At 37.0% G+C, this 27,776-nt stretch overlaps 1 protein-coding gene across 2 annotated transcripts in view; it reads left to right on the top strand.

Annotated features, from left to right (window-relative positions):
* Positions 1-27,776, top strand: part of UBE3D (ubiquitin protein ligase E3D) — a 198,210-nt gene that overhangs the window by 17,071 nt on the left and 153,363 nt on the right. For both annotated transcript variants that reach the window (XM_074237390.1, XM_074237391.1), the window contains exons 4-5: positions 1,115-1,343; positions 21,414-21,483. In XM_074237390.1, the coding sequence (XP_074093491.1) occupies positions 1,115-1,343; positions 21,414-21,483 (299 nt within the window). The remainder of the gene's footprint in view (positions 1-1,114; positions 1,344-21,413; positions 21,484-27,776) is intronic.

Raw genomic sequence — 27,776 nt, 5'->3', positions numbered from 1 at the left:
AAAAAAAGGTGTGATTTTTGATTCTAACTCTCAGGAGCAATGTCAGCAAACATTTGGAAAGTTCTGATTGTGCTAGACAAAGACAAAAATGAAATGGAGCTTAGCATCAAGAAGCTTATATCTTCTTATATAAGGATGTAGTTGAAAGGAAGAGAGATTCTGCTGTTTGATTTATATGTGGGGTAAGTGATCAAGAAGTGGAGACTACTTCTCTATTTCTCTCTGCCAAGTCAGTGACCAACCATCTCTCTTCTTTCTTTCTCTCTTTTTTTTTTTTTTCCCATTTCTGTGTTTCATTCTTCCAAACATGTGAAGAATGAACTTCAATGGGCTTTGGAAGAGGTGGTGATTTATTGAGATTCAGTCTACCACTGTTTTCACTGGTCAAATCCTCTACTCCCCAGGAATTCTTTAGGGAAAAAGGAGTCAAAAGGAACAAGTCAAGAGGATTGAAGATGAAGCATTTTATCCATTTGCTGCCAGAAACTTATGATACAGAATAACACATATGTTTTTTAGACGTATTATGGAAATTTGTCTTAATGGACTATATGTGTTTGTTCTGAGGATTTTCTTTGTTTTATTATTTAATTAGGAGGGAGAAAAGTAAAAGCTTATTAAAATAAATAAATAAATAGCACTATAGACCTTAGCCTTTTGTGTACTTAGGAAAAATAATTTTAAAAAACAGACATAAAAACCCTTTTATTTGGTAACATGAATTTTCTTTTTTAAATTAATTTTATTCTTAACTTAATCACTAAATTATTTCTACAAACACAGTAGACCCCCAAAAAGAGACTTGCATTTGGCAATAGGCTATTTCTAAGAAGAAAATTTTAATATGGTAGAGCTCCAATTTTTTCTCAGCACTGTGTAGATATTTTATTATGTATTTTCTGAGCCACACTATGGAAAAAAAAAGTAGAAAGAAACAGCAGTGGGTACTACTTGAAAAAGAGGATTAATACCAGAATGCAGGTTTAAAAAAAACAATGTGAGGTAGAATCTAGCCCTTCCATCTTTTTCATTGTTTCATTTACATAAATGCTAATGTCCCCTGTTGAGATGTGGGTGGCAGTGGGGAAACTCAACATTTTTCTCTTTTAACTAGGAAGCTCCTCAGAGTGCTCCCATTGCCGAGTGGAAACTGGAATGTCTTAGTTGAAGAATGGTGTTGCCACCCAGATCCCTTTGCTAATAAGCCACTTCATCCTGGAGAGAACGACTGTTTCATTGGAGACACTCACTTGCTGGTGAATTTAAGAAGTGACTCATGTTTACCAGGACCTGAAATAGCCCCAGCAGAGACTCATCACCCTTCAGAGAGCCATTTGGAATCGGTATACTCTTGTTTCAAATATAAATGCTAATTTAGATGTTGCTTTTGACACTGGCTTCTCCAACCTTTCTTAATTCAAGGCTTGTTACAGAGATTGTCCTATTAAGTGAAATCTTTTATTTTCAGCTGCCTTTGTTCTTCCAGACTATGTTTAGATGCTAAAATGCCTGTATGGTCTTTAAAAGCCAAAACTGTTTTGGAGGTAGGAGGAAGAGGTGGTGAAAGCACATGTCACCTCTCCTAATGGATAAGTATAGACCAGATTACTTTTTTTTTGGCAAGGCAATAGGGTTAAGTGACTTGCCCAAGGTCACACAGCTAAGTAAGTATTAAGTGTCTGAGGCCGGATTTGATCTCAGGTCCTCCTGACTCCAGGGCCAGTGCTCTATCCACTGAACCCCACCTAAGTGCCCCTAGATTACTTTTTGTGACTGGGTCAAGTAAGAGTCGCTAGTCTCACTGTACTTTGCCCATCAGACTATAGTATTCAATCAACAGGCATTTATTAAGTATTTACTATAGGCCAGGCACTCAACTAAGGGCTGAAGATACAAAGAAACAAGGACATTTTCTGCCCTCATTGAGCTAACATTTTAGTGGGGGAGATATTTTATACAACTAAACATGACAAAATATAAATATAAATTCATGAAATATAAAAATATATTATATATGTTATTACTATATAAGACAATAAATACAATTCCATAACAGAATTATACAGTATTACATAAAATATCTGTATGTATGTATATATATAGCATAATATATATACATATATTTGTACATATAGACAAGTAAATCTAAGAAGCATGTATAAATATATGAATATTAAATATGCAATATGGATTCATCTGCATTATATATATCCATATCCATATATGTATTGTGTGTATGTGTGTGTGTGTGTGTGTGTGTGTGTGTGTGTTATATAGACTTAGAGAGTTTATGTAAGGTAAACTTTGAATGGAAGACTGTGTCGGGCTGCTAGGTGATGCAATGGATAGAGCATTGGCCCTGGAGTCAGGAGGACCTGCGTTCAAATGTGGCCTCAGACACATAATAATTCCCTAGCTGTGTGAGCTTGGGCAAGTCACTTAACCCTACTGTCTTGCAAAAACAAGAAAAAAAAGGAAGACTGTGGGGAATAGGACAGGACTCTCACAGAACCTGGCTTTTCAACTGAGTGTCAGAGGAAACCAGGGGTTTCTAAGAGGTAAAGGTGAGGATGAGGAGGAAGAACATTCTCAGAATAGAGAATAACCCTGGGAAGTGGAACATCATAAATAAAGAAGACCAAGAAGACCATGCTGGTTGAACTGGAGAGTTTGTGTAGAAGAGGAATGTGTAAAAAGATTTGAATATTGTATTCATTTTAGAAGACCATTTTTTAGGAAAGAGAGTGAATGAGATGGGGAGCATCATAACTAGCATGCTAAAAAGATTTTATTTAATTTGTATGTGCCTTAAGGTTTGCAGTGTATTTTACAAATGGTACCTCATTTGAGTCTCAACAACAACAGCCCTGAAAATTAGGTGTTATTTAGTTTATCTTTGTTTTACAGATAAGGAAATTGAGGCAGATGGGGATTAAATAACTTGACTCATTGTAAGTGTCTGGGGTTGGATTTGAACTTGGGTCCACCTGAACCCAGATCTGTCTCTCTAACAACCACTCTACTTAGCTGTGACACTATTTGTGTTACCCTGGACAAGTTGTGTAATCTCTTTTTGCCTTATTTTCCTTATCTGTAAAATAAGTGAGTGGTTCTTAATGGCCTCCTTTTTTTTTTTTAAGGTTTTTGCAAGGCAAATGGGGTTAACTGGCTTGCCCACAGCCACACAGCTAGCTAATTATTAAGTGTCTGAGACCGGATTACTCCTGACTCCAGGGCAGGTGCTTTATCCACTGCGCCACCTAGCCACCCCACTGCGCCACCTGGTTGCCCCTTAATGGCCTCTTAAGGTACCTTCTAGCTTCAAATCTGTGATCCTGTAACTGTGTTACTTGATTTGTGATTTCTCGAAATCAAAAACAAGGGTTTCTTGTACTTGAAAAATCAGTTTTAGTTTTATGAAATTTTGATGATGATGTTTGAAGACCACAACATCAGGGAGGTTATGCCATGACAAGCACATGAGTTGGATTTGAGTGAGTTGATGCTATGCTAAGTCACCAACCTCATTTTCTCCTTCAGAGCCATCTGGGTCCAATGGTCAGAAATGGTTCAGGAAAACTGGCTATGGTCCTGGATATGAGGCAATCAGAGTTAAGTGACTTGCCCAAGGTGACACAGAAATATCAAATTTCTGAGGCCAAATTTGAATTCAGGTCCTTCTGACACAGGACTGGTGTTCTAGCTGCAGCATCACCTAGCTTCTTCTAGGGAAGAAAGGCAATGTAGGACAGTGTGCCTTAAAAAGTAGAAAATTGTCTGTTAGACTTAGCTGTTTAATAGACTGTCTATTAATAAACTAATAGACAGACTTAACTATTTGAATTAAATGTTATTGTTTTCCAAAAACCAACTCCTAAAACACATCCTGATTCAAATTTATAGCATTTTGTATCTATCAAGTAGGTGCCTATTTATAACTTTACCCCCCCAAAAAAATCCAAAAAATAACCAAAACTTCCTAGAGAAGTAACACATTTACAAAGAAACAAATTTAGGCCTTAAAAGGAGGAAAAATTTCCTAATGATTGGACCTATCCAAAAGATAGTGATGAATACCTGTCCCTGGAAGTTGCCTCACACAGATTAAATAATAACTTAGGGATATGCTATGGAGGGGATTTATTTTCAGGTACTGGTTAGACTAGAAGGCTGCTGGGGCCCATTCCAATGTTGAAATTCCACAGTCTGTTTTTCAAACTGCAGAAAGTCATGCTTTCTCATTTTTTTCACACTAGTCGGTTGTCCAGGTGTGTATTACACTTTGCTCTTATGGTCTGATTTAAATTAAGGTAATGTTTCATTGCTCTAGGATATATATTATATGAGTAGGCTTGGGTAATTTCCTCTGTCTGCCCAAAGTCTAGACTTCTGATGTGATAAAGACAGATGCCATTTAAGGAACAAGCAAAGGAAGTCCCAAAATAGAAGACTCTAACATGAAAATTTCTATTTTTTAAAAAAAAATTCATTTCTGGACTATGTCAGGCAGGCTAAGTTGGTTCTTGCTCAAAGTTCTTTAGGAAAAAGGGGTAGCTTGGTAGCCTCCTCCTTCTCCAGAAAGAAATAGTTAATCTGACCTTTTTTAAAAAACTTTTTTCTTTTTGTCCCCCTGAGGCAATAAGGGTTAAGTCAAGTGTCTGAGATTGGATTTGAACTCAGGTCCAGGTCCTGACTCCAGGGCTGGTGCTCTATCCACTGCTCCACCAAGCTGCCCTAGTTGATTTATTTTAAAGAGTAATCATTGATATTGGATTGACACTTAAGAAATCATAGTATCACAGAGAGTTACAAAGGAATCTTAAAGATTATCTAGTCCAATCATCCTCATTCTATAGATGAAGAAACTGAAGCCCTAAAATGGGTAGAATGAATTTCAACGTTGGGATTTGAGCCCAGAGACTCTGATTCCAAATTTGACTGTGAGCTCCTTGAGAATAAGGAATTTTTTTTGCTCTTCTTTATATCCTAGAGGAGTGACTGACACATAGAAGACCCATAGTAAATGACTGCTGACTCCAATTCAACACTCTTCTGTGTAGCATTTTTTCCATCTGGGAAATGAAACTGTTATAGATTCAGCTAAAATGGTCGCTCTAAATTGTTGCTAAAATTTATTCCAAGTTTTAAAGCATAGTTATCAATAGAAATAAAAAAAATTGACATAATTTTTTTTTAAGTAAGGGGTAGGGGCAGCTAGGTGGCGCAGTGGATAGAGCCACTGGCCCTGGAGTCGGAAGTACCTGAGTTCAAATCCAGCCTCAGACACTTAATAATTACCTGGCTGTGTGGCCTTGGACAAGCCACTTAACCCCATTGCCTTGCAAAAACTAAAAAAACACCCCCCCCCCCAAAATAAAGTAAGGGGTAATGTTCATGTTGAACAATAGCCCATCAACAATTGTTTATCAAACCCCTGCTGAACCACAGATTGGTCTAGGTGCTGGGAACCTCAAAATTGAATAGTTCTTTGTCTTCAAGAAATTTGTATTCTATCTGAAGAGACAAGATGTGTCTTCAGCACATATAGAATAAATACAGAATTAATACAAAATAGTTTTGGAGGGATGGGCTCTAGCAACTATTTGGGGAACAGGTAGACAAGATATCTAGGGATCAGAAAATAGGGAGAAACAAACATTTATTAAATGTCTCCTGTGAGTCAGACATGATGCTAAGTTCTTTACATATATTTCTACTGATCCTCATAATAGTCCTGGGAAGTAAGTTTTTATTATGATGATTATTTTTCCATTTTACAATTGTGGAAACTGAGGCAGACAGAAGTTAAGCATCTTGTCCAGGTTTGCAAAGTTAGTAAATGTTTGAGGTCACATTTGAGCTCAATTCTTTCTGACTCCAGGCCCAGTGGTTTATCCAATCCACCATTTTGTCCTTCATTTTTGACAAAGACCAGGTCACCAGGGAGGTAATTGTGCTTGTGACAAGCAAGTAAATTGTATTTGAGTGAGGGGCAGCTGTACTAAGTCACTAGCCCCACTTTCTTCTTTGGAGACATCTGGATCCAGTGGCCAGACATGAATCAGGAGACTGGAGATGGCCCTGGATGGGAGGCAGTCCTGGTTAGGTAACTTACCCAAATGTTGGAGGCCAGATTTGAACTCAGGTTCTCCAGGCTCCAGGGCTGAAACTCTAGCTACTGCTACACCTAGTCTGTCATTTCACATAGAAGATGGAGGTGTTTTAGTTGAGTCTTTTAAAGGTAGGCAGGCATTTGATTAGATAGGGGCAAAGAGGAGGTGCATGCCACTGTAAAGGTAGGGAAATGGGAGACAGAGTATTGGGAGTGAGGAACATTAAGAAGAGCAATTGGGGAAGGATCACAGATGGCAGAGAGGTCAATGATGTATAATGAGGCAGATAAGTAGGTTGAGGAGATAATGTGCTGCAGTTGGGCCCACATCTTACTTAGTAAATAGGTTTATGAAATCTCTTTATGTGTAGTAAGAGATTTCAGAATAAGCCATTAATTTGAGAGTATCAGTCAAATTGTTATCAGTGAGAATTATTTAGGGACCTCATCCATCATTTTGAGCTTAAATTCCTTTGCCCAGATAGAATACATTATCAGTGATGACACATTAGTAGTTCACATTGGTAAAAGCTAAAGGTTAGGATCTAGCCTAAGGCTATTGACAATAACTTCGAGGGTGTTTCAGATGCTTTACCTTTTCATCATTGTCATTGGATTTTAAATTAATAATCATTCAACTCTCTTTATTGTGTTGCTGGTGGGGGGTTGGTGTCAAAGTAGGGGAAGGGTTATTTAAGTAAAGAACAGTTTTGGCAAGGGCTCTATTTAAAAAAAGAAAAAATTATAGACAGTCTGAGACTTAAAATAACTGACCCTCTCCCTTCCTTCTAAACTTCCAGGGCTCCCATGTCACTGCTCTGGTTGCTCTTGTAAAAAAACCTTGGAACCTTTCAGAGATTGAGTGAATTCAGAAGTTGAAGAAGAGAGCAAGCTGTGAAAAGCACAATGACAGAGGGGATCTGACTCAGGGGTAGAGACCCCAGCAGAGTTAGAGTGTCTGCAATATGTCTCCCTTTCAGTACCCCTCATTCTGCCTTAATTAATTTTTCATCTTTCAATTGGAGTTTCATGAGGTTATCAGTTGTCTCATTTAACAAATAATTTTTAATATTTCGGTTGATGCCTTTTGTTGAACACATCTTCATTTTCAAATGTATCCTTCTTAATTCTCTTGCTCAGTGAGTTGTCCCTTTATGCAGAAGTTAGAGAAGAAAAAAAAAGAAATTTAACAAAACTAACCAATCACTCAGTCAGGTCTGATAGTATATACGATATTTCATATCCCCCCTCCCCATATCTGAGAAAAAAAGATGGGGGTGTAGGTTCTCTTTGCTTCTTTGGAGTCAAGCTTAGTCACTATTATTAGAAAGTGTCTATTATCAGAGTTGTTTTTTTGAAGGTGGAAGGTGAAGAAAGGTGTTCTTTTCATTTACACAGTTGTAGTCATTTGTATAAATTGTTTCATTGGTTCTGTTTACTTTATATTTCTGTTCATTCATGGAATTGAAAAGATACCCTCTTTTTGAAGGTCCTGGAGTCAGGGGAAGATTAGGAGGGTAGGTGGTTTAGGAGCATATGGAAGGATGGACAAGTTTGAATGGAAAAGGTACAATTAGAGGTAAGAGGCATCTAGAAAAGGATGATGGACAAACTTCATACATTGAAGCTTTTAATATGTACTATAGCTTTGCCCAGCAAAGGGGGAGCAGCTAGGTTTCTCAGTGCATAATCAGTCAACAAGTCTTCTTTAAGAACTTATTTTTGCCATACAGTGTTTTAAGAAGGGCTAGATGACTTTTCCCATGCAACTTTGGGGTTACCATGTCAATTGGGGAAGACTCAAGTTCAGTCCTGTGTGATCTTGGTTTCTTTCAAGTTCTCTAAACACCTACTTCCAAGTGTTGTTATGAGGGTAAGTAGTTTACAAAGCTTAAAAATGTAATGATAATGATGATGATGATGATATTTTTCAAGGACATGTAAAAATACCTTTCTCCGACTATTTTTCTTCCCAGATCTCTTCCTTCTCCCTGCTCCCTGTCTATTTCCCTTTTTTTCTTTATAGCACCTAACTCATTGGTTTCAGAATCCAAGATTCAGCATTTCAGCTATAGTTTGGGTTTGGGGGGGACTGATTTAAGAACCCAACCCCCTCACTTATTTCCTTGTTCCTATAGGGAAATTTTCCCATGGGGTTCTAAGCAGTGTCTAAGAAAGCTTTTGGAATGGAAACAACCTATTTGTAAATTGGAGGCTGGCACTGTCTTGTCTTCTGAAAGCTGTATTTCATTTCTTTGTCTTTAGTAACTATGGGATCCATGGTTTCCCATTGAGTTTAAAGCCCCCCCCCCCCCCCCCCCCCGCCACACCATTAAAGGAAAGATCCTGCATTTTAGGTATGATTTTTCATCATAGAAAACAGAATATTGGAAACCACTAGCATGACAAACCAATATTGGCAACACCATTCTTGAAGTTTTGAAGCCTGCCTTGATTGGAATTACACAGTGTAACTGTTGTAAGACTGTGCTTGTGACCAAAATAGTAACATAAATTTAGGAGGGACATGCTTAAACACTGATCTTGCAGCTCCTCGGGGAACCAGGCAGCTCTCTGCTATTGAAAACCTATTTCTCATCTCACCTCGTTTAGCCATATAGCAGGAGTTTGAAATGTCACATGGAGACATAGCATCCTAATGGCATCTCTTGGGAAACATTTTCTCAGCAAGACAATATCAAGGGTCCTTAGGAACTGAAACAGAACAAAGGAAAATAAAAATGAAGACAGGAAGGTATTCCACTTTGGTGTTGCAGAACCCTGGCAGCAGAGTTTCCTCTCAGATATATTGATTTAATTAGTCCCTGCAAAGGTCCCATTCTCAGAGGTTGGTTCCAGAAAGTTCCCAGAATGTGCAGTTGCTTCCTTACATAACTTGTTTCAGGATTTTCTTAAAGTTCTAAGTCAAGAAAGAGAAGTTTGGGAGGACTTTCTTTTTAAACATAATCTCATTCAATAAGACCCTTTTTTATTAAAACATGTGTCTGACCAAACTACCAGAAGGCCTTGCCTCTTTCCCCCAACAGTCCTTTTCTGTTTCTTAATTTCTCATTGACTTGATGTGGACAGCTTTTTTCTTATTCTAACTTATGCTTTTCCTTAGACTTTGGTCCATTTTTTCCTTTTTCGATTATGGTGACAGTCACCAAAAATAGGACAAGGCTCTGCATCTTGTACAAGGACAGCAGAGAGGGGACCTCGACCTTCTGTAAGATTCATAAATATTCATGTCTTCCCAGTCTGTCCAGACACAAGAGTGGCTTTATTCCACCTCAGTGAGAGCAAATGAAATCAAAACACATTTAATTTACCATTTTCCCATTATGTTTGGTTTAATTATTGCAGTTTAAGTTATGAGATGTTATAATTTGGATAAGAGATGGTGATTTATCCCTATACAAAACATACTGGTGATTTTACTAAAAGAGAAATATTCTTTGAGAATAATTATAATTGGAAAAAAAATCATAGAAAGGTGGTTTGGTATAGTTCATAAATTGTTGGACTTTTCACCTAAAAGATCTGGTTTCAAGCCCTGTTCCAGATACTTAATAGTTGTGAAACTAGGCAAATCATTTAATTTCTTGGTGCCTTAACTTTCTTTCTTCTTTTTTTTTAATGGGGACATTGGAGTTGAACTCAGATCCTCCTGACTCTAGAACTGAAGCTCTAACCATTGTACCATCTAGCTGCCCTGAGCCTTAGCTTCCTTGTCTGCAAAATAAGAGGGAAATACCCCCCCCCCCCCCATTAAGTATATAAGTAAGATAATATGTTTGGAGAGGATGTGTCATTTTACCTTTTTGCAAAGATGAGGGGGTTACTTGGTCTTGGGTTTGGGAGGGTCTGATGTATGCATATATTATCATTTTATTTTAAATTTTTGAGTAGTTTAGCTATTTTAATTTGAAACAATTTAAAAAAATTCAAAAAATTCAATTAAAAAATTCAGAAATGTTAAATTAAAAAAAAATCTTTGTTAAATGAGATGGCTCCCTGGGACTTGGCAGGGGAATAATACCTGGGGAAATATAAGTCATATGAAAACAAAAGATATCAGTGAAATCATATGTAGGACTCAGCTTTGATAAAATTTCTTCTTTGAATAATAAGATTGTTTTCATTTGAGAATGGCTCCTCTGTTGAGGAGGTCAGATTTTAATTAATGAAATTTTCAGGCTTCAGTAGATAAAAGTAATTTTTGTGTGGTTAGTTTAAACTCATACTTACTGGCTTCTTTATCTTGACCCAGACTTGAGTCCATAAAGCTTTGTCCCATTGTAAGAGATAATACTATTACAAATCTATTTTTTGTTTTTGTTTTTTTTAGGTTTTTGAAGGCAGTGGGGTTAAGTGGCTTGCCCAAGGCCACACAGCTAGGTAATTATTAAGTGTCTTGAGGCTGAATTTGAACTTAGAGACTCCTGACTCCAGGGCCGGTGCTCTATCCACTGTGCCACCTAGCCGCCCCTACAAATGTATTTTTAAGAAAAATTTATCAGGGTATGACTAGCTCCTACAAAAGAGATTCCCTAATTCTCTGTGTCTTCAATTCTGGGACCAGGATAAAGGTCCTTATCTTATCCCAGACAAATTCTAGGTACTTGATTCATTCACTTGCCTTGGCCAACTTGTGAGTTTCAGTGATTGTCTGGGATTGATCTCTCTAAGTAACTGCAGAGCTTAGGTTGCTTAGGAAGTCCTATGTTTTAGAGGCCCCTGATCATTCAGGTTCCTGAAGCTTATATCATGAGTCTGCTATGCTGAGTTTTTCTACCTGGTGTTTAATTTTAGTCTGATCTGATTCTCCAGTGATGTTTGGTTTCCCCAAGAGAGGAGGTCTTAGGGGCTTTTAGGAAAACCTTTCTGCAGCCATGACCAAATATACTAGCACCTGCCTTACAGGGTTATTATGAGGTTGAAGTGTGATTATACATGTAAAGAAATTGGGAAATTCAGAATAGGGTTAGTTTTGCAAGGAGTAGAAGTAAGAGAATTATTTCTGTTTTGGACATGCTGAGTAAGATTCTTATGGAAATTCTTGTTTGAAAGGTCCAGGAGCGATCAGAGATATAGTGATGGAGTTAATGAGAAAGAATAGGTCTAGGGGCGGCTAGGTGGCGTATTGGATAGAGCACCGGCCCTGGCGTTAGGAGTGCCTGGGTTCAAATCCAGTCTCAGACACTTAATAATTACCTAGCTGTGTGGCCTTGTGCAAGCCACTTAACCTCGTTTGCCTTGCAAAAACCTAAAAAAAACCCCCAAAAACAACAACAAAAAAAGAATAGGTCTGGCCATATAGATATAGCCTTCTGGGTAAAAATGATAATTGAACCAATCCATGATAGATAGCTGATGAAATCACAATTGAGAATAGAAGGTCCTGGACAAAACAGGGCCATGGGATGTACCCACAGCTGGGATTCTGCAAAGGAAACTGAAATGAATGGCCAGGCAAGCAAGAGGTGAACCAAATTGGAGAAAGGTCATGAAAACCTGGGGAAGATCATCCAAGATAAGAGTCTGGTCAACAGTGTCAGATGCTGCATAGTGTTAGATTTACTGAGAAAAGAACATCAGAGCTGGCATTGAAGAGATCAATGGTAACTTTAGAGAGAATGGTTAAAGTTGGTAGGAAGCCAGATTTCAAGGGGGGGTTGAAAAATAAGTGACAGAGGAAGCACCTTTTTCTATATAGTTTGGCTGTGAAAGGGAGGGGATATAGAGGAATGAAGGGATGGTAGGCCCTAGTAAGGGTTTTTGAAAGATTAGGAGAGTTACAGTTTGTGGGAAATAGGAAACAATAAAGAGACTTAAGATTTAGAGAAAAGGGATGCTTATTTTATTATTATTATTATTATTATTAGTCATAATTATAACTTATAATATGCCACATAATAGAATGTAATATATAATAATTCACAATATAAAATGTATTATAGTGATATAATGTATCTTTTTTATATATATTGTTATATGTTACATTATAAAAGTATAACATCTTTAACTGACTTCTCATTATTATCCTCAAACAAAGAATAGAATGGTATTTATTGTGGAGAACAGAGTCTAAATGGAAGGGGTGGGTGAGATCCTCCAGAAGGACCTCATGTTTGTAGATGACAAGTCATGATTCCTTGCACTGTCTCTTTTATTTTTTATTTTATTATGTTTTAGAAAGATTTTATTTACTTTGAATTTTACAATTGCTTACCTCCCCCCCCCCCCCTTCACCTTCCAGAATGCAGTCTCTTAGTCTTTATCTTTACATTGTTTCCATGGTCTACATTGATCTAAGTTGAATGTGATGAGAGAGAAATCATATCCTTAAGGAAGAAAAATAAAGTATAAGAGATAGCAAAACCACCTAATAAGATAATGGGTTTTTTTTTTTAATTAAAGGAGCACACAAAGTCTTTGGCCTTTGTTCAAACTCTACAATTCTTTCTCTGGATACAGATGGTATTCTCCATCGCAGATGCCCCAAAACTGTACCTGATTGTTGCACTGATGGAATGATCAGGTTCTTTAAGGTACACTGTCTCCTTAGTGAAATAAAACATTCAGCCTAACTATGCTCCTCACAGGAAAAATCAAGTGGATGAATAATACTTTTTGGGCAGACATGATATGCAATCAATGTACTGTCCTTTGAACTGGTCAATATAGTGTATAATGGAAAGATGCTGTTGGATGGAGAGTGGGCTTTGGCCTAGCATTGAATAGGAGGATAACAGGATGTCTTTCTTTTGTGTGATCTCAGTACCTTGACCAGTCCAAGCTTCTCTATGAAACAAAGGCTCATTTTTTAGCATCAATATTCCCCTGATGGTGTTGTTAATTGGACTTAATGTATTACCACAGTCTTCAAAGTTTTCAAGTGAAAGTGAAAGGTCTTCCAAACAATAATGGAAAGTTACTTATTGAACATGAATAAGTGAAAAGATATTACAAATAAATAATCATTCCAAAATGATAAGAAATATGTCTAGAAATGTAGTAGTGATATAGATGGCTACCCAATAGATATCTTTCATGTTCTAAGATCTATACAATAACAACAGAAATAGAGGGTCCTTAGTGTATCAGTTGGAACTTCTGTATAAGATTCATGGGAAGACATAGATAAAAATTGCATAAGATATAAAGATAATGAATGGGTGGTGAGTTGTGCCATTGGAAGGAGTGAATAGTGATAACATAGTCTAATGAAGTAATGCAACACAATCCCTATCGTATCCCTTCTTGTTAGATTGAAATGATGGACAACTCCAGGAAAAATCCCTCCCTGTACCTTGTCATCCGTCTTCCTGGTAAAACTCTCATCTGTTTCAGACCAACTTAATGAAACTTTTGAACTGGAAAGGACTAGGGATACATCTCTGGAGGCACTTCCCTAAAAACTACTATTTAGCATCTCTCCTTTAATTAACACTATTTTGATTTGTTTTTTTTTTACTATTTGTCTGATTCCTATTCCATCCTTGTCACATGATGTAAAAAAACGCCTAGATATATTCTATATAGTGTCCCTCATTTCTACTAGTCTAGCAACCATGTCAAAAAAACAATTGGGGTTGGTGTGACATGATTTTTTTTTCTTAATGACCCTATCTTAGTTTGTAGTGATCACTGTTTTTCTTTCCAAGTATTCATAAATTCATCTGTTTAATAATATGTTCTCAAATTTTGCCAAGGATAGATATACAGCTTACCAATTTTCACAATTTTCCTTTCTCTTTTTTGGAAAATTGGGACAGTGATTGCCCTTTCTGGCTCTGTAGCACTTCCTTAATTCTCTATTCTTTTTCCAAGAACACAGATGGTACCAAGGTAGCCTCAGCTGCAGGTACTTTTAAGTAAGTATCTTGGCATGTAATTCATTGGACCCAAGTGACTTGAACTCATTTAGAGCAGCTAGGTTCCCTCTTACTATCTCCTCACTCATCTTGGCTTTCTCTTCCTTCATAATCATTTTTATTCTCCTGCCTTTCAGACTAAAAATCATTCTTTTTGACAAGGAAGGTGAAAACAAAATAGAAATTGAATTATTTTCCACTTTCTTTTCCACCTAGAACTTTTCTTTCTTCCTTGTTTTTAGCCCAATGATAACTCTAAAATAACAATGAATTTATAAGTAAGTATTGAGTCATGCTGGCCTTTAACCTTTCTGATATTTTTATAAACCAGGCCAATCTATGGATTCATTTCCTTGGTTACATTCAGGCAAACACTTATTTAAGGTAATTCTGCTTGCAGGACATAGTGCTAGGTGTTGGGGAAATACAAACTTAGATGTTGTCCTCTTTTTCTTGAAGTTTATCATCTGGTGGAGGTGGCATTGATACTGTGGACCTCCTAGTGTACTCCATGCCTTTACTGCCTGTTGCCACTCTTCGTGGATTCCAAGATTTTTATTGAGGATTTTCCACCACCTTGGACAGTAGACATTTATTAAGTGTGATGTTAAGTTCTGGGGATATAACTACAAATAAAAACAAAGGCAGTCCCTGCCCTTCAGGAGCTTACAATCTAATATAAGTTGTTGAGTTATTTAAATGGTGTCTGACTCTACAAGACCTCATCTTTGGTGTTTTCTTGACTAAGATACTGGAATGGTTTGCCATTTTCCTTCTCTATCTCATTTTATATATGAGGATCTGAGGCAAATTGAGTTAGTAAGTGACAGGCTGGATTTGAACTCACGAAAATGGAACTTCAGTGCTCTATCCACTGCACTACCTAGCTGCCAGTAGGGAAAGGGCATACATAAAAGACAATTGAAAAATGGAGAGGAAGAAGGAGGTATCTGAGGTTGGAAAATATGGAGAGTTCCAGAGAAGTTCAAAAGCAGTATAGTTGATGGGAAATGGGTAGAAAAACTGTGTTGAGCCCCTCTTTAAAACCCTGTGCTTAAAAAAAAAAACCTGGAGCCCATGGACCTGTTCTTCAGTTAGTGGGTCCAAACAGAGGGTCTCAATGAAATGTGTGTATTGACAAATTCAGACTTGCAGAAAAAAATCAGATTTTTCGAGTGATGAGTTCCTGGGGAAGGAAGGAAGGTGTGATGGAGACTTCTGGATAAAGCCAATAGCAATAAACTTAGTGGAAAATGAGGAAGCCCTGATCAGAGCCTTCTGCTATTCCTGAAGTTGGATACAGATTTCTGTAGACTGTAGTGTCTGGTCTTCCTTTGGTCTGTCTGAGAGGTTGTTGACACGTATGTCTATACTGGCACTGGTTTTGTTGATGACCTCCTTTCTAGTAGCCAGTTAAAGGGCAATTCTGGTCAGAAGAAGCCACTTACTCCAGTTTTCCACTGGAGTTCCTAATAATTTATTGAACCTCATGTGATTTTTAGTTTTTTAATAGAGTAAGTCTTGGAAGGAGCTGATCTGACTGTCTTGTTCAGATAGGCACCTTGTCCAGAACTTCTTGTGATAAACTTTAACTTGTACTGGATTTGTATCTTAGTTATTGAGGTAAGAATTTCCCTTATAGTGTATATACTTGATATTATTGCATCTCTCTCTTAATATCATTAAATCTCTCTGTAGCAGCTTGTATTTTTATTTTGTGAGGTTTGGTAGGCATCTATTGACCAATGCTAAGAAGAGATTGGGCATTCTAGCCCCCAAAGGTTGTGGTGCAAAGCTTTTAACAAAGCTTTCTTTCCCTTCTGATCTCCCATGCTCCAGTTGGAAAGTATGATGTGCCCCTAGTATCTTCATTTGTCTGCCTAGGACCACAGAGTCTCTAGAGATTCTCTGCAGGTTTCTTCTGGGAATATGTCATTTAGTCTTTACTTGAATCTTTACAACTAAAGGTAAGTTTCATCATGGCCCCTGTAACGTTTCCTCAGAACACAGTGTCAGTTGTATGGATAATCACTTTCTATCTTCTTAGCTACCAAACTACCATGATTTGTTTCTTTTTTCTTAAGCCAGCCAATAATGAATGGGTTGACATGTTCTCACACTTGTTGAGTTTCTGTCACAGTAGTAATAATAATAATGTTTCGAATGTTCTCAATGCTCTGCTCCAACAACTGACTTCTTTTAAGCCTCAGTTAAAATTCAACCTTCTTCAGGAAGCCTTCCTCACTCTTAATTCCAGTGCCTTTCTCTTGTTCATATTACCTAGTTTATCTTGCATAAAGCTTGTTTTGTAGCTGTTTGTTTGCATGTTGTCTTCCTCATTAGACTGTAATATCTCCTTGGTGGCAGAGTCTGTCTTCTATCTCTTTTTGTCTCCCTAGCTCTTAGCACGGTGCCTACTACCTAGTAGATACTTAATAAATATCAGTTGATTGATTAATAATAACATATATGTATATATATATATATATATATATATATATATATATTGTTTTTAGTTTTTGACAAGGCAGTGGGGTTAAGTGACTTGCCTCTCATCACACAACTGAGTAAGTATTAAGGATCTGAGGCTAGATTTGAACTCAGATCCTGCTGACTTTAGGGCTGGTACTCTATCCATTGTACCATCCAGCCCCTTGTTTTTAGTTTTGCAAAATTTTTTATATTGGTTATCTCATTTGATTCTCTCAAGAATGCTTTAAGATTGGTGCTGTTTGCAGAGGAGGAAACTGAGTCAGAAAGAGATGAAATGATTTGTCCAGGGTCCTACAGCTAATAAGATTCTGAGGCAGGGTTAATTCTTTGGTCTTCCTGATTTTTTTTTTGTGTAGGTTTTTGCAAGGTAAATGGGGTTAAGTGGCTTGTCTAAGGCCACACAGCTAGGTAATTATTAAGTATCTGAGGTGGGATTTGAACTCAGGTACTCCTGATTCCAGGGCTGGTGCTCTATCCACTACACCACCTAGCCACCCCTAGTCTTCCTGATTTGAGTCAAACGTTCTATCCACTGCATCACCTACCTGTCTTTTTAATCTTCTCTACAGGGGCAGCTTGGTGGCATGGTGGAGAGAGCACCGACTCTGGAGTCAGGAGGACTTGAGTTCAAATCTGGTCTCAGAAACATAATAATTACCTAGCTGTGTGACCTTGGGCAAGTCACTTAACTCTACTGCCTTGCAAAAAAAACTAAAAAAAAATCTTCTCTATGGAGTTTGGTAAATAACTTGTGTCCAAATAAGTGCTTCCTAACTATTTTATAATAACTGTATTTAGTTCAGTGTCTCTCTTTCCTTCTCTCCTTTTTGAAACATTCTTTTTTTTCACCATCCTATGAGTCTTTCTTTTATTCTCTTTTTATTCTCTTCCATCTTAAGACATTGTTTCTTACTGCCTTTTTGGGTGGTGTTCCAAACTCCACTTCCTTTCCTGTAATAGGGAGACCAATTTTCTCTTGACCCCTTGACACAGAGAAAGTTATCACTTATCTTCCACAGAAATGCAGACAGCATAGACCTTTCAAATCCTTGGATCAGTCTTCAGGAGTTCCATATATTCTAGATTTCATATTCTTCATCACATCTTCAGATCTTTGGATTTGAACATGATAAGTATGGTGCTAATGATAACCAGTCAATATACATTTATTAATGGCTTATCATATTTCATTGTATTAAGTGCTGAGAATACAAAGAAGAAGCAGATATTATCCCTGCCTTGAAGGAGTTTACTGTTGAGTGGGGGAGATATGTACATAAAATAAATATATGAGACATATATATAGAATACACATAATGTGACTTGGGCAATGGTAGAGACAAGCTGGGGGGTACCAAGAAAGACTTCTTGATGATGGTGGCATTTGAGCTGAATCTTAAGGATTCTCAGGTTTCTGAGAGGTAGAGATGAGAAGTAAGAATGTTGTAGTCATGGGAGATGGCTAATGAAGAGGTGCAAAAATGGATGCTACAAGTTGACCAGATGGTTAGACTGTAGATTGCATGAAGGGAATAATATAAGACTGTAAAGGTAGGTAGGGAGGAAGTTATAATGAGCTTTAAATGCCAAACAAGAGTTTATCTTTGATTCTATAAGTAATAGGAACCTCTAGAGTTTATTTAGTAGGGAGTGTATATGACATGCTGTTCTGGGCAGCCCCTGACTCAGGTCAGTCCTCTGATAGTTCAATTTTGATATAGGAATAAAATAAGATGCTTTGTAGGTCATTCAACTGAACCATAGTTGTAGAAGCATATTCAACGAGGATGGGCATTGAGGATATCTCCAGCTGAATAAATCAGAGAAAGAGCCTGGAGCTTCTTTTGACTACTTAGTACTCTTGTGAACAGGAAAGGATTTTAACAGCCTGAATCTTTAGTTTCCTGAGTCAACCCAATCTTAAGGATGATCTCAATATGTTTTTAGGAAAAAATTCCCCTAACTTGCAAACTGACCATCCATAGATGACTTCCAACACTGCCATCAGTCTGAGCAATAAATAATACCTTACATTCATACAGAGTTATGGTTTTTAAAAAATTGCCATATACATTTTATTGATTCTCATTAATCTCTATGAAGTAGTCACTGAAGCATAGGCAGGTATAGTGAACTTGCCTAGGATTAGGATATTGCTCCTACCACATATGGTCAGACTTGAACTTTAGGTTTAATGTAAAGAGTACTGGATTAGAGCTCTGATAGAGGTTTGAATCCTGACTCTGCTACTTATTATCACTGTGATCCTGAAATAGTAATTTCACCTTTTAGTTCCTTTTTTCTTATTTCTAAAAATATGAAGGTTGGACTAGATGCTTTCTGTTGTTGTTGAGTTGTATTTTAGTCCTGTCCTACTCTTTATGATTTCATTTGGGGTTTTCTTGGCAGAGATACTGGAATGGTTTGCCATTTCCTTCTTCAGTTCATGATGAGGAAATTAAGGCCAGTAGGGTTAAGCGACTTGCCTGAGTTGACATAGCTAGTAAATGTCTGAGACCAGATTTGAACTCTACTGTGCCACAAAGCTGCCCCAGAAGTTCCCTCTTACTGTAAGATTATGAGCCTACAAAGTTTGATTTGTTCAAAAAAGGTATCCTTTGAATTGATGTTACTCATTAATGTCTCTTTCCTGTTTTCTGATCCAGATCTCTATTCATCTAAGGGCTTTCAGGTAGCTCCTTCTCATATTTTCTTAGGTTTTCTAGTTCTTGTTTGATCAGGCTTCAGGAATCTACTAATTTGTTAAATACAAAAGGCACCAAACTGTTTTGATATAAAAATATGCAGTATTGATGTTGAGCATTATCATAATGCTAAATGTTATATCAAGGATGTTAATAGGGACTTATAAGAGGCTTTCTCAGCTTTTTCTTTTAAATAATTAACAAGCAATTCAATTTACAAAAAAAGGGATTATGTAATTGAACTTTTCAATTTTAAACTTTTGAAAAAAGTATACATTAAATTTACTGGATAGTAACAAAAGAAAGACTCATCTTCATTAGTTCAAATCTGGCTCTGACACATTTCTGGCTATGTTTGAAACCCTATCTGATCTTTTAGTTTTCTATATATACTATTGATGTTTTTCTTTCCTTTTATTTTTTTGTATTTCTGTTGATGTTATTTTTCTTTTTCTTTTTTTGCATTTCTGGCTCATCTCACTCCTTCTTCCCCAAAAGCCCTTATAACAGATAAGTTATGCATAGCTAGGTGATGCAGTGGGTAGAACACTGATCCTGGAGCCAGGGAGACTCAAATTCAAATTCAGCCTCAGTTTCTTACTAGCCTAGGGCAAGTCACTTCACCTATGTCTGTCTCAGCTTTCACAACTGTAGAAGAGGATAAACATGGCACCTACCTTCTAGGATTGTTGTGAGGATAAAATAAGGAAATATTTGTAAAAGTGAAGTGCCTAGTACTTAGTAAATTTAATAAATGCTTATTTCCCTTTCCTAGTCAAGGAAGCCTCTACCTTCTTTGCTTTGCTTTTTTTTTTACCAGTTTTCTGAAGTCATAGTTGGCTATTTGTTTTGATCAAAGCTCTGAAGTCTTTCAAGGCTCTTTTTCCTTTATTGGGGGTAATTGTGTAATTTATTCTGCTAGTTCTGTTTATTTCACTCCGTGTCAGTTGATACAAGTCTTCTCATTTTTCTCTAAATCTGTCATATGACTTCTTTTACATCTATGTTGGACTGGCAGGTGCTTTTCTGTTTACCAATCATTCCAGCTTTTCTCACCTGGACCAATACAGACCAGTTTCCAGATGGGCTCCACTAACCACAAGAGACAGAGCTACTTTGACCCTATCCATTTTATTTGCCACTTAATCTATGGAATTCATCGTGTCATTAAAAATGTTTTTATACTGTAGATGTGAAGAGGAAGGGTCTTATAACTAATTTTGTTGATATTCTTTTCTTTACATTAATAGTCCAATAGTAACAGTAGGTCTCTTTTAAAAATGCACTTTTAATATTACAAATTTATAAATATATATATTCTAGAATTTATTTTAGGATATTCATCATATCTGCACACTAGCAATATGTAAAAACACTTGAGTGCAAATATTATCCTGGCCACAGACAGCTAGGTGATGCAGTGGATGGGAATTAGGAAGACCTGAGTTCAAATGTGGCCTCAGACAATAGCTATGTCATCTTAGGCAAATCATTTAATCCTGTTTGCTTTTTTTTCCTCCTCTCTAAAATAAGATCATAAAGAGGTGAACTTGATTCAAATGATCAAACAGCAGGAAAGTTGAATGAACATCTATTAAAACCCTGAATAATGGACTGTTTCAAGTGATAAGCAGATAATAGTAGAGGCAATATGGTAAGGAGGACTGAACTCTAGTTGACAAAAAGTTAAGCTTCTAGCCTCTTCTATGCCTCTTACTAACCATGTCAGGTTTGGAAGGGACCAACTCTTACTAGCTTATGTGACTATCCAGAAGAGAAAGATCATTAAATTTGCCTTTGCCTCACTTTCTTCATTCTATAAAAATGGGGACAATATACCTGTCTTAACTCCTTCATAGAGTTTATATGAAGATCATATGACAGATTGTATATAGCAATTCTTTGAAAATTATAAAGTCTGTACAAACGTAAGGTACTATTTACTGTTTGGAATGATGGCAGTGTTGTGAGTTATCTATGAAAGGTTAGGTTGATAGAAGTCAATCTATATATTGATGGTCTTTGGAATGTTATGCTTGATGAGAAAAAAAAAGTTATATCTGTTGGTAAATTTTATATACACATCCAAAGCAATCTCAGTATTTGAAGGGCAGGTGAAAGCATAAAGTTCAATCAGTACTCTGGAGAATAGGTTAAAATTATACATTCCTTTTAAGAAAAGCTGAATGACATTTAAATGACATTTTTTTTCCTATTCCACAGAAACCAAAGGCAAATACCAAGATAATTTGCAAGCGTTGCAAAGCAATGCTAGGAGAAACTGGATCATCAGGTAAGAATTTCATAGCAAATACCAAAATGATTTGCCCCATTAGCAAAAATTTCTTTTTAGGGAAAAACATGGGGAAAAAAATCACATGAAAAAGATCTGAGGGTTAGTGGATGACAAGTATCATATGGATTAAGTAACTGCAGTAACTTTTTTTGACTACTATCTTTGGCAGTAGTAAGAAAGTCATAGTGTCCAGAACAGAGGGTGCAATATTCTAAGCACATGTGTTCATCTCTGGACATCACAGCTTAGGAAGAGCCTGGTTAACTTGGAGAGCTACCAGAGGAGGATAGTCAGGTTTGAAACCATTCCATGTGAGGATTGATTGAAAGAACTGGTTTAGCCTGGAGAAGAGAGAATGGTGGGGATGGGGGCATGATGAAGTACCTGAAATTGTATTCTGTGGAAGAGAGACCATTTCTTCTTGGCCACAGAAGGCAGAACTAGATGCAGAGAGGTAGATCTTAGCCCGATGGAAGGAAAAAGACTTCAGAGCAATTAGAGCCTTGTAGAAAGTGGTATGGGTAGCCATGGGAGTGGGGGCATTGGTTATCCTTTCACTGGAGGTCTTCATGCAAATGATTAATTATTGGAGTGGTTGTAGAGAAAATTCCTAGGACTAGATGGTCCCTTCAAACTTGGAGATTCTGTAAAGAAAGATTTATATGTGTTATAGAAATAAGTTCAGCATATAACCCCTATTAACGATTTTATAAGTAGTGTAGCAATAATAGAAATTGGTAATGGGGGAGCTATGGAAAAGAATAAGCATTTATATCATGCTGATTATATGCAAAGCACTATGCTAAGCACTTGACAAATATTATTTCATTTCTTCCTCACAGCAACCTGGGTGTGTAGGGACTGTTATTTTCCTCATTTTACAAGTTGAGAAACCTGAGACTGGTGAAAGTTAAGGGACTTGCTTAGGGTTACCCAGTGAATGAATTCAGTCTGGATTTAACCTCAGGTTTTTTGACTCCAGTACTCTATCCACCGTGCTCTGAGCTACTTAATTTGTTTTTGTCATTTTTATTTTGACCCCTGGAAATGCACTGAGGGAGGGATGTTTTTAACATTCAGGAACAGGGAAGAAACTCCCTTTCAGAGAATAAGCATCATAAGATTGATAGAGATCTGGCCTCAGAATCAGGAAGTCCAGGGTTCAAACCCTATCTCTGACATCCTTTCTGTATAACTCCGGGGAGGAGCACTTTTCACTAACCTCAGAGGTTCAGGTAGAGAACTCCTCCCAAGAAATCCCTTACACCTATGCTCTTGTTTTGTTCCCTCTAAACTCTTTGAAGAGACAAAGAAGCTCTAGGATGTAGGGTTCAGTCTTAGAAAGATCTTCCTTATCTATAATATCTCAGGCTTTCCATTATAATCTCTATCAAGTGTCAACTCTGTTCCTCTAATTCTGGGGGATGAGAGATTTATATTCTATTGAGAAAGCATTAGCATTAACTTGGTGTAGTGTGTGGAAGGATAAGAAAATTAAAGCATTAACCTGGTACAGTGTGTGGAAGGATCTGAAAATATCACAACGTATATGGTGTCTAACAAATGTTTACCTGAATTGATTCAATTTATAACAATTTTAATATAGTCTGTGGTTCTTGCTTTCTTCTCCTATCCCCTCTCTCTCCCTCCTTCCCTCAGTCTTTCATTCTGTGATTCTTTTCCATCTAACTTGCCTTCAAATTGGCAGGAAAGGCTAGTACGTCACCCTACTTTTAGATTCCTCTTCCTACTAACACTATAGTTCAGCCCTCATTGGTATACTTTCCACTAATAAATCTGTCACCAATTCTCAGTTAACATGAATCAAAACATTTACTGAAAATGCATATATTTCCATAACATCCCACACATAAATCTGCCATTGTACATACAGTCTTTGGAGAATACAGCTTTTAAGTCCCAGATGAGCAATTGCACTTGTGTTGGGAATGTGTGTGCAAGGAAAACTCACAACTCTGGAACAATAGAATTCTGAATCCTCTTTTGGTGTTGATATACTTCAGTATCCTCTTTCATATTCTATTTTAGGAATTGGCCATAAGAAATCCTTGATCAAATGTAGTTTCTGTGTCAGCAAATGCTTCTACTGTTAAGCTGAATTGATCCACGTTGTGCCAGACAAACACCTCCCTAGACACAGACTCTCAGGAGGATGAGTCTATTAGCTTAGCTGCTTCTTTGAGACTCCACTTCCAAATGTTTTTTCTCATCTGCTGGGCTTGCTCATCAGCAACAACTTTAATATCTGGCACTTCTAGCTTCTGGGCTTCAGCTGATAGAATGTTGTGTTCTGAAGGTAGTGACCTTTATCATAAGATTAGCAAATGCTTCTTCAGCTTTGTTCCTTTGACAGGACTCTTCTCTGTCTCTCAGCAAGTAACAGGTGGTCAAGCAGATGAATGTCTTCTGTCTCCTCTTTTATTTTCCTTCTCAGCAACAAGTGGCAGTAGAGAGAGAATAGTATCTTCACTTTCCTTTCTTCATCTTTTCTTTTTCTCTCTCCATCATTTCCATTTCCATTTCTTTCTCTTCTTCCTTTTTTTGTCCCCTGTTCTCTTCCTGGCAGTAGATGACATTTAAAAAAACAAAATTCTTTCCACTTCTTGGCAGTTAGCAGCCAGTCACATATAAACAAGTCCCCTGTAATATGCAGGTTGGTTAATGGTTTTATTCCCCCCAAACATTGAGGTACTACTATTCTCAGAACAGTAAAAGAGATTTATGCCTCACATAAGTGAATTGTCAAAAGTCATTCAGATTAAAAGTAGAAAGAGCCTTGGGGTTGGACTCAGACAACTAGGTTCAAGTGTATTGCTTATTTGATCTAAGGCAAGTCATTTTATCTCTGTGGACCTCAGTTTCCTTTTTATTAAAAAAAGAGAGAAAATTAGAACTAGATGACCCTTGAGTCTCTTTCTATTTCTAGATCTGTCATCTTGTCATTCTTGTGACCTTTCTTCCTTATTCCCTCTAGCTCTGGCATGGATTGATAAAATAGATTTCCAAACTGCTCTTGTCCAACTGTACATAGAGATTTTTATGGGATATTATGCGATTATAGAGACCTAAACAAATTCTGCTCCATATCCCTTATTTGTTGTTCTAGTTTTATGTTAAATCATCTTTAAGTCTAGTAATAGAAATTCTGATAATTGAAATGCATATCATTATTTCAGAGAGTGCTTTTAAAACATCTTCTAGAGAGTTACAGCATGCTGTGCTCACACTGGGTGTGATGAATAATAGTTTTTAATATCATTAATTATGAAAAGTTTGAGCTTAAATGAAATTTAGTTTCAGTTATGCATAAAGGCAGAGGGTATTTGCTCCTGAAGATGGCAATAATCTTGAAAATAGTTACTGAACCACTTGCCTAGGATTAATGACGACTTACTCTAAACAAGTATTAATGAATGCTATAGTTAATGCCTCATTTATCCACTATTGTCAGACCATGGACCTAAATGAAGTTTTCCAATTACTAAAACTTCCCCCCCCCCCCCCCCGTAAGTAGCAGAACTTTATTAACTTGACCAAAAAAAAGTCACTTTATAAAACATTTTTTCAAGGAGTTTTTTAAATTTTTTATCCAGTTCCATTCTTGATATAGGGAACTCATAATGAGGAAAGTTAACAGATTAACTATTGTTAGCAAATGTTCTATAATTTTTAGTCTTAGAGATGCAGGTTAACAAATGTTCCATAGTCTTAGCATTGAGAAGTTAATTGCTTTATACATGGTTATACAAGCAGAAATGGGTCTTGAACCCGGATTTTTTTTCATTCTGTGTGGCTTTCTCTTTTTTTTGATATTTATTTTTCCAATTACATGTTTTGATAGAATTTCAACATTTATCCATTTGCAGATTTTTAAGTTACACATTTTTCTACCACCCTTCCTTTCCTCCCCCCACCCTCCCCTTGGTGACAGTCTGGTAAAAGTTGTACTTGTACATTTCTATTTAACATATTTACATATTACACATTTTGTGTAAGAGGAACTAGGACTAAGGGGAAAGAAAGAAAACCGTATGATAGGAAGGAAAAAGCATGAGAAGTTTTAAAAAAGTTAACATAATATACATTTAGATTCCATGTTTTTTTTTCCCTCTGGATGTGGATGGCATTATTCACAACAGGTCTCCCAGGGTTGTCCTAACTCTCTGAACTGCTGAGGGAAGTTGCATCCATCATAGCTGATCAGCTTACAGTGTTATTGTTAAAATGTACAAGGTTCTCTTGATTCTGCTCCCTTTATCTGAGAGTGGCTCTCACTCCATTATATGCTACATATGAACACAAGTTAAACTCTTCTTCATGGTGGAGAAATATCAATCAAGTATTTATTATACAGTGTTCTGGATATTGCAGATACAAAACATTTTAAAATATTTTAAGAACAAAACCAAAGAAAAACAAACAAAAAACCAGACCCTACTCTCAGAATGCTCACAGTTCAATAGGGGTGGGGAACAAACATATATACAGAAGAATAAAATGGAGATAATGTTAGAAGGTAGGTGCTAAGATGAGGAGCACTGGGAAAGACTTCTTCAAGGAGGTAGGACTTCAGTTGAGACCTGGAGGAGGCTAGGAAAACCAGGCAATGGAGATGAGAAGGGAAAGAGTTTGTTTGGAAGTAGAAGATGGAGTCTTATGTAGGATAGCTAGTGTCACTGAAGGAGACTGAGGTATTAGAAGATTGTAAAGGCAAAAAAGGGAACAAGTGATAAAGGACTTTGAAAGCCAATTTATAATTGATCCTAGAGTTGATAGCATCTATAGAGGAGAGGCGGTGGCATGGTCAGGCCTGTGTTTAAGGAAGATCAGTTTGACAGCTGAGAGGAGCATTGACTGGATTAGGGAGAATCTTTTTTTTTTTAAGATTTTAGTTATTTTGAGTTTTACAATTTTCCCCCTAATCTTACTCCCTTCCCCCACCCCCAACAGAAGGCAGTTTGCCAGTCTTTACAATGTTTCTATGGTACATTGATCCAAATTGAATGTGATGAGAGAGAAATCATATCCTTAAGGAAGAAACATAAAGAATAAGAGACAGCAAGGTCAGACAATAAGATATGTTTTTCCCCCCTAAATTTAAGGTAATAGTCCTTGGTCTTTGTTCAAACTCCACAATTCATTCTCTGGATATGGATGGTATTCTCCATTGTAGACAGCCCCAAATTGTCCCAAACTGTTGCACTGATGGAATGAGTGAGTCCATCAAGGTTGATCATCGCCCCCATGTTGCTGTCAGGGTGTACATTGTTTTTCTGGTTCTGCTCATCTCACTCAGCATCAGTTTATGCAAAGCCCTCCAGGCTTCCCTGAATTCCCATCCCTCCTGGTTTCTAATAGAACAGTAGTGTTCTAAGACATACATATACCACAGTTTGCTAAGCCATTTCCAAATTGAAGGATATTTACTTGATTTCTAATTCTTTGCCACCACAAACAGGGCTGCTATGAATATTTTTGTGTAAGTGATGTTTTTACCCTTTTTCATCATCTCTTTAGGGTATAGACCCAGTAGTGGTATTATGGGACCAAAGGGTATGCACATTTTTGTTGCCTTTGGGTGTAGTTCCAAATTTCTCTCCAGAAAGGTTGGATGAGTTCACAGCTCTACCGACAATGTAATAGTGTCCCAGATTTTCCACAACCCTTCCAACAATAATCATTATCCTTTCTGGTCATATTGGCTAGTCTGACATGTATGAGGTATTACCTCAGAGATGCTTTGATTTGCATTTCTGTAGTAAGTAATGATTTAGAGGAATTTTTCATATGACTATGGATTGTTTTGATCTCCTCATCTGTAAATTGCCTTTGCTTATCCTTTGACCAATTGTCAGTTGGGGAATGTTTTTTTTTTTAAATTTGTCTCAGTTCTCTGTATATTTTAGAAATGTGTCCTTTGTCAGAAACATTAGTTGTAATGATTGTTTCCCAGTTTACTACATTTCTTTTGATCTTGGTTACAGTGGTTTTGTCTGTGTGAAAGCTTTTTAATTTAATGTAATCAAAATCATCTAGTTAGTTTTTAGTGATGTTCTCTCTCTCTTCCTTTGTCATAAACTGCTTTCCTTTCCATAGATCTGACAGGTAAACTGGTCCTTGATCTTCTAGTTTGCTTATGGTATTTTTTTTAAATTTATTTTTTATTCTCATTTTGTACAAATGTTTTTTTTTACATTAATAAAATATTCTTGTTTACAAGTAAACAAAATACCCCTCCTTCCCCATGAATATAGATAGACTTGCTTGGG

This window comes from Macrotis lagotis, chromosome 5, assembly GCF_037893015.1.
Source record: "Macrotis lagotis isolate mMagLag1 chromosome 5, bilby.v1.9.chrom.fasta, whole genome shotgun sequence".
Taxonomy (NCBI): domain Eukaryota; kingdom Metazoa; phylum Chordata; class Mammalia; order Peramelemorphia; family Peramelidae; genus Macrotis; species Macrotis lagotis.
This window is presented reverse-complemented; position numbering and strand designations above follow the sequence as displayed.